The sequence below is a fragment of the Choloepus didactylus genome, chromosome 27, assembly GCF_015220235.1.
Source record: "Choloepus didactylus isolate mChoDid1 chromosome 27, mChoDid1.pri, whole genome shotgun sequence".
In the NCBI taxonomy this organism is placed as follows: domain Eukaryota; kingdom Metazoa; phylum Chordata; class Mammalia; order Pilosa; family Megalonychidae; genus Choloepus; species Choloepus didactylus.
In genome coordinates, this window is record NC_051333.1 from 21,673,917 (window position 1) to 21,686,818 (window position 12,902).

Sequence of the window (12,902 nt, forward strand, 5' to 3'; positions counted from 1 at the left end):
GGGAATCTCCATCTTCCACCAGCACACCTTAGACTCTCCTGATGCACAGTCCGAGAACTACCCACAGGCAAGGTGGCAGGGGCACACCCGGGCTAAGCTCCACCCTGTCGGTGCTGGTGCAGCCAGAGGCCTGACCAGCTGAGGTGGCCTCCACCGTGCCTTGCTTTGCACGCATCGACCAGTGAACCAGTCAAGACATCTTTTTGATCCTGCTGTCAAAGCTAAATTTCTGAAGGGGAGTAGAATTACATGGTACTTAATGTCAGTTTAGGAGTCTTTATTTAAAACTTGAGACTTGCAGAGATGCATTGCCCTTGATTTCCTTTTCATGCGGGACCCATTAACAAAGCCAGCATTTGCCTAAGAGACACTGGGGCCTCAGGCAGTGTCACAGCCGAGGTGAGTTTCTCCTCCCATGCTTGCCGACACCATTTGTCCACCCCACTGACCACTTTCCTCTCCGCAGCAGTGAGCCACTGAGGGCCCAGCTGAGCCTGGTCCCTGCCAATTACAGGATGAGAATACCTGTCCCTCCTTCTGCTTATCCAGCTCCCCAGTCCCACAGCTGTCCCTGCCCCCAGAGCCAGCTTTTAGAAGTCTGTGCACTGTGTCGGGTGTGTCTTCTTGCAGCACTCTCAGCCAGGAGTTGCCAAGCCAAGGTGAAGGGCAAGTGAAAATAAAAGATGGCAGAGGTGTCTGAGACTGGGGTGGGGCACAAAATCGCTGTAGCCCATGCTAGAGATATTTCAGGTCACTGAAGAGTTTAATACAAAATGATTTCTTCCTATGGCACTAACACAAATGTACTTTTAATGTGGCCACATCAAGATAAAAAAGAGCCAATCTCAATTCCAAATCACTATGTATCTTACTTGCTTCTTAGCTTAGGACATCATCATTTTTAGGGTTTTCAGCTGGTGCACAGATATACTTTCCAAGTTATCCATCTGTGACAATGAGCAGTTTGAGTAATGATGTTGCTTTTCTGAGTTCAGCTGTACCTGTGATAGTCGTGTTCTGATGTAGAGGGTTTCAGCCCTTCCACCCAAAGATAAAAGCAAAGTTATGTCAAAACTAAATGGACAGTTTAGTTCAATTAATTAAAAAAAAAAAAAAAGCCAAATGTACATCCTTCTCTCCTGCTCTTCAGATATTTCCTACCAAAACTGCACATGCCACATAAATATTTCTTGATTATCAAAGTATAGACAAAAAAGAGCAAGAAGCTCATCAGTAACTAAATGCTGTTTGTCCAAAAGGACTGGAAACATGGGATGTGATTCTGGTTTAACCCAGGTCGGCAGATGAAAGGGCATTCTTTGAAAGTGCAAGTCTCTTCCAACTGCTGCAGAAGCGCTTCAGAGACATATTAGGGACCTTTCCAGAAAGCTTAACAGTTAGCTGAAATCTTCCCCCAAACCTTGGAAGGGTCTAGCTATTCATTCTGAGCATCTGCCATATGCCAGTGCAGTACAAAAACAAGCCCCGTAGCCTGCAGACTTCAAGGACAGGCTTCACCTTAAACAAACATTAATATATCATCTCAAAACTTGCAAAGTGCCATAAAGGAAAAGAACAAGACTTGACCTGATCTAGAAAGGGGTTGAGACAGGAAAGGTTTTAAGGGAAAAGCAAAAGATAAAGCCTGCCAGACACAAAAAGCTGCCCCAAGGTCTTAGGGTGAAAAAAACTTGGAAAAGCCCTGTGGCCAAAGCAAAGTGATGTAGGAGGGAGGATGGAGGGAAAGTAAGTGGGCAACATCAAATGGAGCTAAGTCCTAAGGAGTTTGGGTTTAATCCTGTGTGCCATGAAGCAGCAGGCTCTGGAGAGCACACAAGACTACCATCCAGGGAGACTGAGGAGGGGGCACGCGCCAGGCCCAGGGAAGGGGAGGGCAGAGAGGTGAAGCTGACAGGTTCGAGAGAAAAGAGGTAGAATCAAAAAGAGGTGATGTGGAAGGGCATCTGATTTTAATACCTGCCTTGAAGAAGTGGCAAGAATTGGGTTTGGGTGTCTGGGCTGCAAAGGGGGCACCAGGTGGGTGCCTCCTTGACAACCCCATTCTCTTCCAAGCCTAATTCTACAAGCCCCGTTCCTCTAAATGCCGCTACATAATTTTCAGGCCTAGGCTCTGTGAGGAGTTGGGATATTGCAGTAAATATCTAGAGGATGATGTTCTTTTAAGTATCTGTAAAATGCATATGCACTAGTCAGACAGAGGCAGTGAAAGCAGTAGGTCTAAAAGTGCTTTTATTTAAAGTGAGCCGGCCCCTTCACAAAGAAATAATCCCTACATAAAATTCCGAAAGACAAGTTACTGGATTCTAAATTACAACTAATTCATAAAAATGAAAGGATACTACCCATAGAAATCATCATTGTACTACAATTTTCATTAAGACGCAACAAGTAGAAATTTCTTTCCCAAGACGTGAAAATAATTAAAGGATTATAGAAGAAATGTATCTAAATGGCATTTTGTCTTAAAACACTCAACTCCAAATAAGCCTGGACTCACAAGCTTTATGAATTCAGCAAATTCATCTCTAGGACTCTTGATGGCATCACATAAATGAAAATATGATGATAACCCACTATAAGTTTGTAATGTTAGGGAAAAAGCCTTACATTTTAAAAATGTACCTTGAAACATAAGCAATTCCTACCACATTGGAAATGGCAATCATACACTAACAAACTGTCTAAACAGAACGCCATCATTGCTTTCCGCAGTCTGGTTTCTACTCGCCGATTAGAACAAGTGACTCAAAACTATTTTCCTACCCACTGAGGGAAATCTAGCCTTAGACTAAAGCCCCTCTCCTTGTTTCCCACACCCTGGACTGGGAACACAAAAGACAGCAGGAAATCTGCCTGCTCTTTAGAGCCATATGACATGTGAATTGAAGAAACCCACAATGAAATACAGTCATTGTTCAAAAGTGTTTATTTTGAACTCATTGAAAGAAATAAAATTATATTAAAAAAAACAGAATCATCTCAGAAACTGAGGAAAGCCAGGAACAAAAAGAGCAAGTTAGTACTTTTTCCTGAGAGGCAGCTCTAATAGCTACAGAATGGATTTTCTCCTTCCTAGCTTTTAATCAAACAGAAAAACAAATTTCCCTGTTTCTAAGGCATCAGAAAGCACACTGAATGATAAAAGTTAAGTACAAGGTTTCAAGCCCTCTAATGGGGATTAAGAAACATCAAAAGCTGCTAGTTTCCTTTCTTTTAATATCAACTATTAAATTGCACATACAGCTAACAATGTAAATTTGAGAATTTCACACTCATGACCTGAATTTCAAAAATCTGGTCATATTTTATTAAAATCTTAGTACTTCTTGGTAAGGAAGTCTAAAGTATCTGAGCTTGCATCACGGTAACTGAAAGGGGCCAGAGAGCAGGAAGAGCTGCTCTCATCTCACCATCTGTAGCCAAAACAGTCAAAAAGCACCAATCCCAGGAGACTGTGATGCAGCCGGAAATTTATAGCAAAAGCCTCATTTCTAAACCACTAGAACTGCCCACAAAGGCAGATCAAATCCTAATCGTTCATAGATAACACACACTATAAAAGCTATAAAAGTCATTTTACAATTCCCAAAGCTTTAAACTTACTCACTGGTCTCCTTCAATTTTATACTGATTAATCTACCAAACTAAAAACTTTCATTCTCAACCAGTTCAGTAAGTTAGTCAAGACAATGGCTATCACTTTTGTTCTATGCATAACTAACTGATTGCTTATGCTAAAGTTTTGATTTGCATAGGTAATAAGAAAGCTGGAATCAATTTTTCCATAAAGTTCCAATCTTATGTTTTGATTTGAAATATTGAGTACATATCCAGACAGCTTCTCTAAAGTTTCCTTTTTAAGATAATTGACTCAATCTATATCATTGGTAACCATAAATTCCATAAAGACATCCAGTCCTCAAAGTTTTTAGTAAATACAAAAATAAAATGTCACTAACACATCTGTGAGTATGTCCTAGTTAAGCTATTCAAACACCTGCCAACCTTTAAAGTAGATCAATACTCCCCCCCCAAAGTAAACTGCTGTTGGACCCTAACAGAAACCCCACCCTGTTCCAGGCTCTGTAGGGAATCAGCCCTCCTAGGCAGCATGTCCTACGGGACCACCCTGGGCTCCTGTCTCCCAGTCAGAAGGGGCCCCCTCGGCCCTCACGATGGCTTTGCTGAGTTACAGGACACGGCCAGGGTGTCCTCTGCCTAGGGGAACAGCACAGTCAGCACCCTGCCACCCATCCAAGGGCACAACTTGAGTGACACTGAGTTACACTCTGGTTAGTGTCCCAAGTCCTGGCATGACACAGCAATGGGGCCCAAAATGACCATATGCAAAAGAGAGACCTAGTAACACAAACTTCTAAACTAAATGTAACTGAGTCTTTTATCACCAACCAGGCACAAGAAAAAATATGAAAAAGTTAACAAATATGAGCTAGAACCCACTTCAAAAACAACAAAAACACACAGTTAATAAGGACAATCAAAACTACCAACACTGATATAAGCCAAAATCTAGAGATTCCCAACTTTAGTGATTGGCATTTTTTGAGTCTCAACAAAAATGTTAATATCCTGAGTTTTATCAGTACTTTCTTCCTTAAATAACTTATGAGACATGTAAGCATACAAATGACAAAACAGAAGCAGTGGTACAAAAAGTCTGGAAGGACAGCCGCCAGAAAAGGAAGAGTCACAAAAACAATGCAAGAAGATGCATTTAAGTGAAATAAATTAAAGGTTTTACACTTTCAAGTTTTTTTTTTTACACCCATTTTGGGAGACAGCATGGAGTAAATGACACATTTTTCTAAACATCAATTGGTTAAGATCAAATACCAAAATCATCCTTTAGAAAAAATATTCGCCTTTAGAAATCAGGGCCCCATGACAGTTAATTTGAACACCATAGAAACTACCTGCTGAATTAATATTCTAAATCCTAATCAGTAGCTTGTCTGGTCAAACTGTTAAGACATTTTGTTTACTGATTTGGTTGCAAAATGATATTGAAAAAATGCTCACTTTACTGGCATCTGCAGAAACTAAAATTTTGGTACTTAAGTTTATCTGAACTACTGAGACTTTTTTTCAGGAAACAAAATAATGCTAATCCAATAACCCAAGGTACCCCAAAACTGTAATTCTAACAGGCTACACTTTTATAAAAAAATAAAATAAAATCTATTTGCTTCCTAAATGTTATTTTTATCTTTAAGCCAACTGGCTACATATGCCTTTAAAATGCAATGGGATCTCATTCCTTAACCAGGCATTATTATTAAAAATCACCTGGTAATTGCTGGGGAAAATAGTACTCATATACTAAAATAGGTGTTATGCGATATATAAAATCATTCCAAATAACAAAACAATTGGTTTCTATCGCCCTAAGGATTTTTAATACAAAGTTTAGGAAAAAAATCACAAGTATGCTACTATAGATGGCATTCAACTTTTCTTAATCCAATTAATCATATCCATTAAAAACCAGGAACCTTCTGCACAACCTGCCAGATCCCCATTCCTTTTGTCCACCTGAAAAAGCACTTCTTGGGAAGTCAAGATTTATCAAGAATATCAAGGTCCAGGATATTTTTTTACCAAAAACCTTAAAAGTGTTTTTTGATTCCCACAAAAATCCGTATCATTTATAACCACATATTCAAATTACACGGCTAACATGTTTAGCTAATCAACTCTTCAGTGCTGATCCTAGAAAACAATTTTCAATGGATCTTTGAATAATGGAACAAGACAAGGTTCACCACTGGTAAGAATGGTGAAAGAGGTCACACCTTTAAGGTTCAAGCCACAAGTCGTGAAGTTTGGAAAGAGTGAGGTCTACTGTCCTGCATTATCAGAATTTGTTGTTGTATTTTCAGTGCTCATGGGTTGCACGTTGTCTGCAAGGTTGTGTGCATGCTCAAGAAACAAATCTTTAAGTACACTTAATTCCTTTGTCAGCAATTTAATTTTTGCTTCCAACCGTTCATTCTCCTCTTTGAGCTGATTTACTTTCTGTAGCGTATCCTGTGCTTTCTGCTTGCTTTTCAACCGGCTCTTTTTCACTGCCATGTTGTTCCTCTCTCTGCGCTGACGATACTCGTCGCTGTTTCGATCCATGGGTGAACTCTTTTTGCTCTGCTTGCTGGGAGGCACAGCTTTGCCTCCTCCACCAGGGCCAGCGGGCACCAGCTGAGGAACCTGCTGTAAGCCACTGCCATGTGCCTGAGAATGGATCACACTTATTCCGTTTACCCCCGGAGTACTGGGTTGCTGTGATATCTTGCTCATTTGGGCACTCTCCCTTGCCAACACAGAACAGGCAGAAATGAGAGCAACGTGATCAATGGTTTCCACACTAAATTGCCAAGAAATCTTCACATGCACCTAGTTAAAAAATAAATTGCATTCAATATTTGAAATGACAGGATCAAATGAGATTAAACTCTATGTACTTAACATGAATTAATTATGCTGAGAAAAGTCTACAGCAACTGCCAACTGTTCCAATGTTTCAGAAGTCTAAATCATTTAATTTAAAAAGATAAGTTAGTACAGCAGCACCATAAGGCCAAAATTCAGCCCACCTGAATCCCTGAGGGGACTACCCATCTGTGATTGTTATCAGAAATGGGAGGGAAAACAAAAGAATACCAGTAATTAGGTAGCACAGATGAACTAATAGGACTTGACAATCTGCCAGTGGGAAATTTGAGATGTCTGGGTTAAACAAGGAAAAGCTGAGTTCAATTATGGTAGAAGTGACACCTGCAATGAAAGGGAAAAAAAAGAAAAGTTTCACTTGTTGGTTCAAGTCAAAAGAGAATGCTGGAGTGTCCGACCTCAAATATTCACCAGGAAAGTTGTGCTGAGTTAGCTGCATGTCCCTTATTCCAAAATGCAGGGAGGGAGTTATAAGGGCATACCTTTATACACCCAGAGCATACCTTTATGTATCTTTACAGGATATTCTAAAAGGTGCTTTTTTAGGGGGGAGGGGGAGGAGCTTCTTTTTCTTTTAATGACTTCAAATGATATTAAATTACAGAGGGTAACCGAGTTACTTTCTTCATAGATTTAGGAGCTCTGAGACACTCAATTTGCTCCTCCAACCCATCATACTTCTGATAGTGTTCTTTCTTCCTAACACAACTAATAAAACATCTAAACTCATTCTACCTAAAACCACAAGGAAAGAAACAAAAATCCTAATGAAGTATCCAAGGGAGGGCGAGAACTGTGCGGACACGGTGCCTGCACCCACATCACACTGCCGGCGCTCACAGGAGCACCAACTCTGAAGCACGACTCTAGTGAGTATAGTCACGGACAAATGAAGTTACCATTTCAGAAACTAGTCATAGTTGGATTACTAAAATTCCAACTAAGTTCCTACAGTAGCCCGAAGAAGTGTCAAAAGCACATGATCCTATTATGAGACTATTTCAAGCAAAACCGACAAAACTGAGTGAACAGTGTTCACTAAGAAGTTACAGCACTCCGGGAAATTTAGAAAGCAGTATTACGAGCATTATTATGAGCCATAAAACTATCCTGTTCTCTTTTCACAAAACATCCAAAAACTGTATCAGTGGAAACAAACCTTAAGTCAGAATTATGAAATGCCCCAAATGAGTCCATCCCACAGTTCTTAAGAAAGTTCAGTTAGTAAACGGCAGTAGCTTCACCCAAACCTTTCGCCAGGTATATCAATATAAACACTGGTTAATGGTCTTTTTCTTTTAAATCGTTGCATAAAAAAATCCATATATCATCGTCAATGGTTTGAAAAGCCATACTGCCATCCCTGAGCGCTGACTCCAGGACTAATGCAAGAGAGAAAGCTTCCTTTCAAACCATGACAGACAGCTACCTAGTCCAAGTCTCTCCTCAGTGATGGACATTTCACCATTTCCCTTATAATTTATTACACTGCCTAATTTTTCTTCCAGTTAAAAAGTAGCTGTTCAGAATTCATTTGAGCCACCCTTACTGCCATCTAACACTATTGCTTATCTATTTGGTACACATGTTTTACTCCAGTTTTAAGAACTTGCTTAATTTAACACCTCTCCTGGGATCAGCTTAACAATCATGATCATGTTCACCTTATTTTTTTTACTTTTCATCTAATTATATTTTTAGTCATTGAAGCTCATCTCTCTAGTCAATGTGACCAAGCTCAGAGATGGCAATGATTCGGATGGACAGATCAGGAACCAGGTCGGTTCTTGCTCTGGCTCCTCGCTTTACTCCGAGCAGACCCCTTCCCTTCTGTGGGCCTCAGTTTCCCATCTGCAAAGGAGGGATGTGGAATGGATCTTACCCATTCCAGCTTTCCAAACATACCATGAATTAGTCACTAAAAACTCTTATTCCTTATAGGCCTGTTTTTTGACTCCAAAGATACAGGAATAAGGAAGGGATCTATTACCTCAGCCTGACTCATCTTGCCTGGGTTGAACATAGCAGGTGAGGTTTTCAAAGTGACCCTTGGCTTGAAAAAGAAGAGTATTCACCAAACCTACAAACTAAGAAATAGAAACTGGGAAACATTAAAGAGAATTCCAAGGATGTAAAATTAAAAAAAAAAAAAAAATTTAAAAAAAGTTCTTCAACCACATACAAGCCGAGAGAGTAGCTCATAAAGTGAAGCTGTCCATCCCTGAAGGAAAATGGACCAAGTAAATGGGGTCAAAGAGCTAACTAGCCTAAAAGACCTAACTCCAAACAGACCATCAATTTGCTTTTTACACTGAGCAAAATATCTGCCTCCAAAGTACAGATTTTTTGGTTTACACTATTATTTATGTTTTGTTCCTTTCACAGACATTTACTGAGCACCTACAATGGGTAAAAAATTAAGTCTATTTCAAATCCAGATGCTCAACCTATATGAAAGTCTGGCTCCTTAGGGAGACAAATACTATTCCAAAGTTCAGTCTGCCGGACAACAGGGCGGTACCTTGTTGCCTGGCATGCGAATCATTCCGACAGGAAGCAGCAGGAGTGCTCACAGCGCGGTCCCTGGGAACTTAAACATGCAACCTCCCAAGCAGCCCCGGACCTCTGAATCAGGAGCTTTCGGAGATGGGGCCCAACAATCTTGTTTTCACAGAGATTACAGTGATTCTGATGACACTCTGATGGCACTGCTATAGATTAACAATGGCTCTTTAAAACGCTGGACTGAGCGGGTAACTTTTAATTCAAATTTCTTAAATTCAACTAGTGCCCATTCAAATCAGAAACACACTGAAAACTCAGAATTTAGAATAAGTAAAACAAAATCAAATCTTCCCAAGTTTCATAACTCTTGTTTCCCTTCTTTTCCACAGACCTAGAACAACCAGCTCTCCCTCCCTCTCACCATCCGTATCCCTACCAAAATAAAATTTTTCACTCAAGGAAGGTCTACACTCCAAAATATTCATATGTGGGATCTGACAACTCTACCTAGAAAAATGTCACATCCACCATTCCCCTCCGTGCCCAAAGCCACAGAAATTACCTCAGGCTGACATCTCTCAGGGGCACTACAGTCTCCTCTGGTTTAGCAGCCTTCCCTCCAATCAGTCGCTGGCGCCTTCTGACACTCTCCTGCTGAAAATTCTCTGTGGCTCCTGCCTACAGATCAAAGCTAAGGCCCTAAGCCTCTCTCCAGCCCATGCTCCCTCACCCTACACACCTGGACAATACCGAGACACTACTAGTTGCCTAAATGGTCCAGGCTTTCTCTTTTCTTGTGCTTCTGTCCATGTTGTTCCCCCAGTTTCCTGGTCGACTCCAGCTCTCTCATAGACTCCGCTCGAGGCAGGACTACTCTTTTGTCTTCACATGCCCAGCATCTTGGGCAGGGCTTGACATACACTGGCACTCAATAATTATTTGTTGAATACATGTTCAAAAGACTAAGAACATTTATTCTTAAAAATATCCTACATAAAAATGGGACTCTCTAACATTAAAATCTCATAAAACAACCACAATTAAATCAAGAGTATAACGAAGATATTATGGCCATACTTTCTGAAGTTCTAGGTCTTTCTTAAACACACACAGGAAAATTAAAATACAGTTCCATTTGCAATTTCGAGTCACCAATCTATACAGTGACCACCACTCTTGTCTGGTCTTTGCTTGACTTCAGTGGAGAATGTATACATTCTGTACTTAGCCCATTTATGTTTTCCAAATGACCGCAAGTTCTTAGGCATGCATTACCCAGGTTCAACAACTCTGACCTAGAAATGATAAATCTAGAAGAGGAGACAAAGTCATAGGTATCCAAAGGAGAACTTTATTCCAATGCCATTACTTGCTTTGAAAAGCAGGGGTCCATTAAGGAGGGTACATCCTTTCAGAGAGTACATAATGGCAATGCGAGAAACAAAAGCATGTTTGTTTTTCTTTTTTAACGTCATCTTTTAAAAAAAGTATTCTACTTTTGATGTGGTTTACAACATATAAAACAAATCTTGTTTACAATTTCACATCTAGTATGTGCTCATGCTCAAAACTGATTTTTACTGATAGGGCTGGGAAGCCAAAAGGATAGGAGACCAATGTACCAACCAATATAAGAACCTACAGCAACACCTCTCCCCCCAACTACCAAATACACCTGAGACTACGGCTACTTGTATTTACCATTACTGCAACCAGGTGAGGTCATCTAAGACCCTAAGACCAAATTCAGCCCCCCTGAGATCCTATTTGTCTTTACCAGGGACTCACCGCTTGCTGTTTAATTCCCCAAGGATGAAGCACCTCTCCAAGATCAGAAAGTCTTCCTGGGAGTCATGATGTGCTCCTGAAAATTTAAAAGATCTTCTGGAAAAAAAAAAAAAAAAAAAAGTTTTGTTTCCACATATTTTTTAAGCAGGTGTTAAATATAAACAACCAACCAAACGTGTCCACCAGAAGCAGGAATCAAGAAAACGAAAAATTCTTCAGTTCACCAACATCCTATAATAAGCCTTGTTCAGTTTTTCCAAAAACAGAGAATCAACTTTAAGAATAGCTTATCCCAAACACTATCCAAGACCAGATCTTTATTTTTAAATACCAAGAACTTTTTAAGATACAAAATTTATTTGTAAAGCACACCCTGAGATCCATAATATTTTATTTTGAAAATGTCTCTGGGAGTCACATATCCTGTCTGAACTCAAGGCCCAAACAATCTATTCAAATCAGGATGCAAGTGAGTGTAGGCTCAGAGACAGAACTGCCAATTTTACTATCACCCACAAATATTAAAAACCTTTCTAAAATGCCACATTACAGTTCAAACCTCAAACTAAGGGAAAACCAAAAACGAAAAAAAACAAAAAAACAAAAAACCAGAACCATACAAGCTTACTCGACGTTCCCCCTCAAACATGCATTTCCATCCTCACCATCTCTCCAGACACCTCTCCTAGCTATTTTTCTGTGTTCCCTCTCTCCAACTCGACTAACAAGTGCTTCATTTTCTTGCCCTTCCCTTTTGTATTCCACTCGTATTTGCTACACGTTCACCTAACGTATGTTAGACAGCGAACTGCAGGGTATTCAAACCATACCTCCATAAATAAGCAAAATGGTATTTATATTATATAAAGTTACGTGTTTAAAAATCAGCTACTTTCCCTGATCACCCTATCATCTGAACAGAATTCACCACCACCGCAGAACGACCCGTTTTGGAGGGGGCAGGAAATAACCCATGCGGCCCTAAAGCGAGATACGGTCCACCTCCCGCTCTTCTGGAAACACCCTGGATCCCCAGGGGCCAATAAGAGCCCGGGCTGTCACAACTGCACGCTTCACAAACAAACAGCGGGTCGGGTCTTGCAGGGGGCACGCCTCGCCTTCCGCCCCGTCCCCGGCCGCGGTCCCGGCTGGCAGCGAGGGGCGCCCGGGGAGCGCGGCGGGCGGGGGTCGGCGGGTGGCGCCGCGGCGCTGGGCCAAGGACCGGGATGAGCTCAGCGCCCCCGCCGGGTGTTGCCGGCAGGTTGCATCAGATGCCGCGCGGGGCCGCCGCCCGCGCCGCGCGGGGCCTGCCCGGCCAGCCGGCCGCTTCGGGCAGGGCCGGGTCTCCTCGGGCCAGGCCGGGCCGGCGCCCACGCGAGCAGCCGGCTCCGCCGCGGCCTCCCCCTCCTCCCGCTGCCCGCCCGCGGCCTCCTTACCTGCGCCGCCAGCCCGTCCGCCCCCCGGCGGCCTCCGCTGCGAGCGACCCCGCGCAGCGCGGCCCAGCGCCACCCAGGCCTCGCAGCCCGCGCGTCAGCCAGGAGGTGCGACGGTTACGAAACCGGCAGCCTCCGCCCGTCCCGCCGCCACGGCCACCGGCTTCCCCTCCCCGTCGGGGCCGCGCGCGCCACCGCCGCCTCCGCCGCGACCAATGGGCGCGCGGACCTGCGGACGTCGCACCCGCCCCTCGCGACGGGCAGCACCGCCAGCCAATCGCGACGGTCTGCGGGGGGCGGAGGCGGGCACGTGGCGGAGGCGGCGGCCTCGGAGCGGCGGGGCTGGCGGGCGCGGCGGGCGCAGGCCGGGGCTTGGGGTGCCGGGCGTGGTTCCCCGGCGGTGCGCGCAGGGCGGCAGCGGGAACCCGGATCTGTGGGCGGTCGGCCCGGAGGAAGGTTGTGTTGAAGGTGGAGGCGCTGGAGACCCATAGCCTGGCTTGCTTTCGTATGCGAAAGCTTTCTGAGGTAGTTTTTTGAAGTCCCTGATTTCTGTTTCGGTTTCACTCCGGCCTCGGGGAGCCCTTTGGCGGCCGTCTCGGAGCCAGTTTCCTGATCGCCCCACAAGCTCCCTCCCGGGGAAAAGAATTGAATTTCCACAACTGATCGCTTTGTGGTGCCTTCTGGGTGAAC

The 12,902-nt window shown here is 43.1% G+C and overlaps 1 protein-coding gene across 2 annotated transcripts; it reads right to left on the reverse strand.

Annotated features, from left to right (window-relative positions):
• Window positions 1-2,233: 2,233 nt before the first annotated feature.
• On the reverse strand, window positions 2,234-12,378 carry CEBPG (CCAAT enhancer binding protein gamma). 2 transcript variants are annotated; one of them, XM_037820368.1, is made up of 3 exons: window positions 12,216-12,378; window positions 10,780-10,875; window positions 2,234-6,429 (listed from the first exon to the last, which is right to left on the reverse strand). In XM_037820368.1, exon 3 carries the CDS (start codon window positions 6,331-6,333, stop codon window positions 5,881-5,883), a length of 453 nt encoding a protein of 150 aa, XP_037676296.1. In that variant the 5' UTR covers window positions 6,334-6,429; window positions 10,780-10,875; window positions 12,216-12,378; the 3' UTR covers window positions 2,234-5,880. The 2 variants fall into 2 exon arrangements, with proteins under 2 accessions (XP_037676296.1, XP_037676297.1); XM_037820369.1 differs by lacking the exons at window positions 10,780-10,875; window positions 12,216-12,378 and adding an exon at window positions 6,697-8,617.
• Window positions 12,379-12,902: the final 524 nt, after the last annotated feature.

What these genes read in the sequence shown, in the direction of transcription:
- CEBPG (XM_037820368.1), bottom strand. Translation starts at nt 6,333, where the DNA reads ATGAGCAAGATATCACAGCAACCCAGTACTCCGGGGGTAAACGGAATA.